The 8,439-nt window shown below is 36.6% G+C and overlaps 1 protein-coding gene across 1 annotated transcript; it reads right to left on the minus strand.

The window, feature by feature from the left end:
* Positions 1 to 211: 211 nt before the first annotated feature.
* SLITRK5 (SLIT and NTRK like family member 5) lies at positions 212 to 6,062 on the minus strand. Its single transcript, XM_053704921.1, has 2 exons — positions 6,033 to 6,062; positions 212 to 4,488 (listed from the first exon to the last, which is right to left on the minus strand). Exon 2 carries the CDS (start codon positions 4,478 to 4,480, stop codon positions 1,826 to 1,828), a length of 2,655 nt encoding a protein of 884 aa, XP_053560896.1. The 5' UTR covers positions 4,481 to 4,488; positions 6,033 to 6,062; the 3' UTR covers positions 212 to 1,825.
* Positions 6,063 to 8,439: the final 2,377 nt, after the last annotated feature.

Raw genomic sequence — 8,439 nt, forward strand, 5'->3', positions numbered from 1 at the left:
GTTTAATTTTAAGGGCAGTTATATTAAAACTTGCATATCCCTGTATAGCATGTGACAGATAGTAATACAAAGTATGATAATTCAACAAATCGATCATGGAAGAATTCTGAAATATATGTTAATTATATAAGACATTGCATAAGCAGATAAGCAGTATAATTATAAGGTTGCAAACCATAAATTAATTGGAATAAACAATACTTTAAAAAAATGCTATAGACAATTGTATAAATAGCTACTATATAAATTATAGCATGAATTTTCTACTATTAGTAGAGAGAAAAAAATCGGAATATAATTTATAGGGCCAGTGGCACTTTTTTTCTGTGTATATGCTGGAATACATCAATGTTTTGAATCTATAATGGATCCTACTCAAGTCTAGATAAAGGCCATTCTAAACAAACTGATTTGTTATGTCTGCCTTTTTAATATGTGTGTGTATGTATGTTTGAGTGTTTTGAGTTTATGAACCACTTACCCTTGAAGTTTTAAAATATTTTACAAAATAAAAAAAAACTGAAACAGTTTTGACTTTATGTAATTTGTATAAGACATACATTTAATATTTCCCATAATTGGTAAGGTATAATTGATTAAATTATATTTTGAGGAATGTAAAAGGGTCTTTATTATCATTATATGATTTGATATTTTGATAAGTGTTTGATGTTATCTACAGTTACCTTATCTTTCATTTTTCCATAGCCTATGTGAAATTTCAGATTCATAATGTCTGGCTTTGTAAGAATGGTTTATATTAATTTATTAGATATTTAATATTTATATAGATGCACTTTTATGCTTTAATCCCCCAAAATATATATAAAAAAAAATATCCAAGCTTGCACACTCCCTACTTTAAAATTACAAATTGACATAACACACTGATCTGTACAGTGCAGTTGAAATTGGCTACAACAGTAGTCGATTAATTTAAATTTGGTTCACTAATGGAATGAAATAATTTTCCTCCTAAACCAAGAATTTGAAGATATCCCTCACTATTTAGTTTTATGAATTGCCCAATTATTGATTTAACTCTTTCAGAACTACTTAACAATTCACTGCATTGGACCAATTTTTCTTACTAATGTAAATGGGATTTGGTCATTCAAGTTAGTTCTTTAATACTTTAACTCCAAAATTTCCACACTAGTTCTTGAAATAATTTTCCTTATATAGTGCAACACATTTGAGCAAATCAAAGACTGAAATAGTGAAGAAAAAATAAATGCTAATGTGCGTATAAAAATAGGTGCTACATTAAAATATTTGATTTTTTTTTAACAATAAGTTAATTCTGTCTACCCAAGAAATGTTTTATGTCTTTGCACTTTAGAATTTGTTTACACCATCTACTGGTGATGCATAAAGATTGTAGTATTATACATAATTTTTAGTTTATTTCAAAAGTCCAGAAAGCATACAAATACATCCTGTAAAAATTGATCATATATTAAACATTGGGAGGGGTGTTAAAACACCATTAGTCATTTAGACCCACCCTTGTCTGAAGGGCTATAGCATAAGTATATTCTTCATAGATACCTCCTAGCACCAGGAGTGATTCCAAATCATATATTCCCAGGCTGCAGATACTGACCAAAGACAACCAACCGCTTTGCAGACAGCAATAGGTATGCCCAGTTTATACAATATTTGATGTTCTACAAAAAAAAAGGAAAGATAATAAAATTGCACACCCTTTCAGTATCATTTGCTGCAGCTGAAAATCTTGTGCCAAGGCACTTCATCCGTAGGTTGAAGCAACAAAATCATGGTATAGTCCTTTTATCACAGATAATACTGTTGGTATAGGAGTCTAAAACTGGCTAAATGTTGTCTGTTTTTCCAGAACTTCGAGGTAGTCCGGCTCAACGTTTAGTTTTGCTTTAAGTTCCAGATACTCATTCCTGTTGGGTTCCACATAGACAGTACTTGGGGTGCTATATAACACTGTTTCCCTTAACCGGTCTGGATGCAAAAACTGACGTTTTGCTTCATATTTCGGAGCATAGGTAAATGGAGGGGGGTTGGTATATTTAAAATCGATATTATTACCTGGTGATGGTCCTTTATCTGGCTCTAGAATCCCTCGGTAAACGCGCTCAGCATCTTGCACTGGTGAGAGTTCCACCCTTGGTTCTATGGTGCTGACACTATAATTTGGACTCCTGAGATTGCCTTCCCGCTGTTCCTCTAGATGATTCCTATAAGTGACTTTTAGTTCATGAAGGTCTTTGTAATCATCCACAGAATTACCTTCTCTTGATCGATAAATTGGATTTTTACACATATGGCCAAGAGGATGTGGTATATATTCATAAACATGTCCAGCTGGGGTCTTCACTTTTGGCAGTGGTCTGTTGCTGTATACACCATATTGCATGTTAAATGAGCTGACGTCTGAGTTGTTAGTGCTAGCTGGATCATTTTGATTTTTCTTCCTTCTTTTCATCACAAGGACAAACAGCCCTGCAGCTACAAAAACAGACATGATAAAAACCAAAAGCAGGCTTAGTATTAGAACAGACAAGGGCACTGAACTAGATACGTTGTTGAATTTAATAGGGTAAGTTAAGGTTGTCGTACTCTCTGAGGGTAACAATTCAGAGGGGGTGGGTGTAAAGACAATCACATCTTTGTAATGTGGGCACAATTGCTCAGTTGTAATAGATCTCATTTCTTTCTTTTCAAATTTCTTTGGAGAGTTGCAGATTACGTCATCCACCAAAACCCCAACACTGAGCTGTTCCAGCCACATTCTCATCTCTACAACTTGACAAGTACAGTTCCAAGGGTTTTCATGAAGATCTATCTGCACTAAAGACTTAAGTTGGTCTAACACACTGCCAACTGTCAAGTGTGTAAAGTTATTACTTCGTAGATTTAGTCTGGAGAGGTTCAATCCAGAAAATATGTTCACTGGCAACTGTTTTAAAAAGTTGTTATCAAGAAATAGAAGATGAAGGTTAGGAACAGGATCAAAAGTTCCATATTTAATTTCTCGAATAGAATTAGATTGTAAAAATAAATATTGAAGGCTCTGAAGCCCATAAAACAGTTCAGGTGTCAGCCGTTCAATTGAATTTCCATTTAAGTATAACCGACGTAAATTAGTCAAATCACCAAAGGCTCTATCCTGAATTGCAGATATACGATTGTTTCCAAGGTGGAGGAGGTCTAACCCAGTAGAATCTATAAAGTCAGACCTACGGACCAAGCTTATGTAGTTTCCTGTTAAATACATTTTTTTGGGATTGTAAGGTTTAGGGTGCAGTTCTGAAATGCTCTTAATTTTTCGATCTTGGCAATTCACATTGAGTCCCAAATTGGAGATCTGCAAGTTGCAAGTGCAGTTTGTAGGACACTCCAAAGGCACTGGGGATTTGGTCTGATAAGCAAAATTTATGCTATATCCAGTATCTTTGGGAGGGTGTTGTGATGTAGGACGTATTTTAGGTTTATTAGGCTGACGTGTGCTTTTAGGCGATTTTAAAGGAGGTTTGTAAACAGCATGTGAGATATTGGGACCAGAATTAACTGAGGCAGGGGTGGTATGATAGTACCCATTGGTACTAAGAGGATTTTGTGGTCGCATCTCATATACAGAAATTAGATTCCTTGGGCAAAGTTCCTGTTTGGATATTTCATCAAGATCTCTTCCATATAATCGAAAGGGGGTTTCACAAACAACGTCACCAACTAAAGCAGAATAAGAAATACTGTACAGCCAATCCTTTAGGGCAATTAATTCACAAGAGCAATTCCAAGGGTTCTCCTCCAGTTGCAATTCCACCACTTTATCCATATGTTCTAAAAGGCCCACAAAGGGGAGTACTTTTAGTCTATTCCCTCTCAAGTCCAGGTGAGTTAAGGGTACAAAACGAAATAGGTTGTTGGGCAATGTAGACAAGAGGTTGTCGTTTAATATCAATACTTGCAAATAATGCAGTCTGCTGAATGTATTAGGTTCAATAGAGTGAATATAATTGTAATCAACTTGCAAATACTCCAGGCTTTCTAGGCCCACAAATGTGTCATATTTTAAATGATCTAGCTTGTTGTTGTTCAGATGCAGTCTTTTAAGTCCCTGAAGTCCATTAAACGCCCCTGTTTCAATGTCCTGGATGTCATTACTACCAAGATGCAATATAGAAGCACCAGTATAATTGACAAACTCGTTTACGTAAAGTCGATTTAAGAGATTCCCATAGAGTAGGAGGTGATAGATTGAGAACCGTGGTGGAGTAATCTCAGAGAGGCTGATGATTCCCCTGTTTTCACAATTTACTGTTAAAATACCATCTCGCTCCTCACAAGGACAATTGTCACAGATCTCTCCATAGGATTCTATTGTTTCTGCCCAAGATAAAACTATGGATGTTAAAGCAAATGCAATCGTCTGTAAAATCCACATCTGCATTTTCTTGTATGAATCCTGCTCAAATGTGACAGGGGAGCAGCTGTGGTACATCTTACCTCCTACAGGGGGAAATACAAAATATATTTATATAGAATAACAATAAATTCTTGTTTACATGCACATTTAATAAGTCAGTGTAACACACATTACATATTTGCTGCATGATACAACCTGCATTGCTATACACTGAAAACTAAGTGGCTCCTTTTTTTGTTTTGCAGGGTTGAAAAAAAAAATCAGAATGATGATATGGTTTTGCCATCCTTAGATAAGATTCAACCTCTAAAAGATTGACGATTCAATATGATTTTTCATGACCACCCATAAGTATACATAAAATGGCTGTCACTTCAGTTTCTCGATATGCTTTCCCATTTTACCTATCCCCTGCATGACATTATTATTTTTTTTTCAGCACCGCTTCATAGAACAGCGCACAGAAACATCATGCTCCTCCATATTTACATACAAGGTTGCACGTTTCATTGAATCCACTTAAAGCTGTTGTGGATACCAAGACACATTTCTACCGCAATGCGTTGCAATCATTTGGCTTCTTAACGTAAAAGACTTACAGAACACAATGTTCACTGATCTCATTTTCTATAAAGGGAGACGTTATTAAAGAGGAGGACATGATAATCATCAGCTAGGTTGGCTTCACTAAACTGATAGTCTTTCAAAACCAAAATGGCACATTCACGGATTTTATTGTTGAAAAGCATCCCTTTCCCTATGCTAGTATTTATTATTATTTTTATTTTATTTTTTATCTATGGAGATTTTTTTCTAGTCTGCTTTTATATAAATCAAGTAAAAGTAACATTGATGAGATCAACGCTATGTACGAATAGGCTTTAACCCTCAGTGCATGCAGACACAACCATATTGGCAATGAAAGCAATTTCTGCGTTGCAGCACATTGCAAATATTCAATAATTCATGTGATTGGCGACATAGAAATGACTGCGATTAACACACAGGCTGATCTGCATTATTAGTGAATGTTAAAATGATAAATGGCTATGATGGTGGAACAGTATTACATGGACTCTAATTAAAGAATTGCTCATTTGCACAGTATTAAGATTGCTGTTTTTTTTCAGGCATGGACGTCTGCTAGTGTCTCTAATTTTTATGTGGGAAAAGACATCAGCTGGGCATTTCAGGGGACCACCCACATCCAACCACTAATTAAAGATTGGACGCATACTTTGTCTGTATATCTCAATAAATTCCCTGAAATGTGTTTTTTAAATCTATTTAAATAGATGCAAAGGTATTGGGTTTTATTCTATATCAATCTACCCTCTAGGTGCTGTATTAAAGGTGATCTATTGAGACAGTGCTGATAATGTAGGCTCTTGTTAGTGAAAAGCATCCATGGCAGCAGCTCTTGTGCACAACACACTGACGTGCTCGAATCCACCCTACAATCATTTGTATTCAATAAAGATCAAACTATAAAGCTGCATTGTGACACAGTAAGTAGTAATGTAAACACCTTAATCCATGCATGTACTATTATAATCTCCCATATGCACACAAGGTGAAACGTTAAAGCAAAACATTAGCTCTTCCCATCATCCTACCCAATTCATACCTTGAAATCAGCCTTCCAATGCCATCACTTCTATTCAGCATAAAAAATCCCACTCTTTCTAACAAGTGCATGTACAAAATCCAAGTTCATTTTAATATCCAGATGTGCAGCAACCTAAAATGCATTTGTGACTGCGAGAAGCAGAGGGTTATAGCCATTCCACACAAAATCTGTTACCCGGAGATGCAGATTAATATTGGAGCTATTCCTTCCAAGCACCCCAAAAGGCTAGTAGTAACCTCAGATTACTGCACTGCAAGCGACATTAAGCAGTTCTTCCTTTTCTTTTGAATGTCTGAGCAGAATCCAGCACACGCATCATGCCTAGATCATACCAACAAAACGGACTGAATCATTAGCAAGAATTGGGCACAAAAGTAAATCAGCATCATTATGGCAAAAGCTATTTTAAGGGTAAATCAAAATACTCACTCAGACTTAAGTCTCCAGGGCCCAACCATCGCGGAAAGCCATAAAAAATGCATCTGGTATGTTTGGGGTGGCAGAAGAAGAGGCGGCTCTTCCAGCGCTCGGCTGCAAAATGCAGTCTGGCCAGTACTTACAGACAAACAGACAGACAGATACAGCAGCGCGTACAGAAATCCTTGAAACACAGATCCTCTGGCTTCAGGCGTTCCATTATGATATTTATCCCGGTGGAATTACAGGGAGGGAGAAAGACCAGAGATAGGGAGAGATGGGTAGAAAGAAGAGAAAAGCTGGAGCGGGAGAAGAGATAGGGGGATGGGGGTTCATTGCAAACCAAGCACCGAGGGGAGGAGTTTGAGAGTAGGTAGGGTGGGTAAGCCAAAGACTGAGCAGAATCAGCCTTTCTAGTTACCAACTTGACAGCCTGGTAGTTCTGCGATGCATAACACACACAACACATACACAACCAATACCACTCACACACATAACACACACAACGCATATACAGCCATATACCACTTACACACATAACACACATACACAACCATATACAACTTACACACATAACACACACAACACATACACAACCAATACCACTCACACACATAACACACACAACGCATATACAGCCATATACCACTTACACACATAACACACATACACAACCATATACAACTTACACACATAACATACATATACAACCATATACAACTTACACACATAACACACACAACGCATACACAACCAATACCACTCACACACATAACACACACAACGCATATACAGCCATATACCAGTTACACACATAACACACATACACAACCATATACAACTTACACACATAACACACATATACAACCATATACCACTTACACACATAACACACACAATGCATACACAACCAATACCACTTACACACATAACACACATATACAACCATATACCATTACACACATAACACACACAACGCATACACAACCATATACCACTTGCACACATAACACACATACACAACCATATAAAACTTACACACATAACACACATATACAACCAATACCACTTACACACATAACACACATATACAACCATATACCATTTACACACATAATACACACAATGCATACAGAACCATATACCACTTACACACATAACACACATACACAATCATATACCACTTACACACATAACACACATATACAAACAATACCACTTACATGCATAACACACACAAAACATACTCAACCATATACCACTCACACACATAACACACACAATTCATACACAACCAATAGCACTTTCACACATAACACACACACATACACAACCATATATAACTAAAACACACAACGCATACACAACCATACACCACTTACACACATATACAACCATATAACACTTACACACATAACACACACAACGCATACACAACCAATAGCACTTTGACACATTTCACACACATAACACACACACAACCTATACCACTCACACACATAACACACACAACGCATACACAACCATATACCACTAACACACATAACACACACAACGCACACACAACCAATAGCACTTTCACACATACACAACCATATACCACTAACACACACAACCCATACACAACCATATACCACTTACACACATAACACACATAACACGCACAACACATACACAACCTATACCACTCACACACATAACACACACAACGCATACACAACCATATACCACTCACACACATAACACACACAATGCATACACAACCATATACCATTCACACACATAACACACACAACACATACACAAACATATACCACTTACACACATAATACACACTACACATACACAACCATATACCACTCACACACATAACACACACACAACACATACACAACCATGTACCACTCACACACATAACACACACAACACATACACAACCATATACAACTCACACACATAACACACACAACACATACACAACCATATA

This window comes from Bombina bombina, chromosome 3 (genome assembly GCF_027579735.1).
Source record: "Bombina bombina isolate aBomBom1 chromosome 3, aBomBom1.pri, whole genome shotgun sequence".
NCBI classification, from domain to species: Eukaryota; Metazoa; Chordata; class Amphibia; order Anura; family Bombinatoridae; genus Bombina; species Bombina bombina.

Bases quoted from the DNA above. Each gene is read 5' to 3' on its own strand.
- SLITRK5 (XM_053704921.1), bottom strand. From the start codon at position 4,480: ATGTACCACAGCTGCTCCCCTGTCACATTTGAGCAGGATTCATACAAG.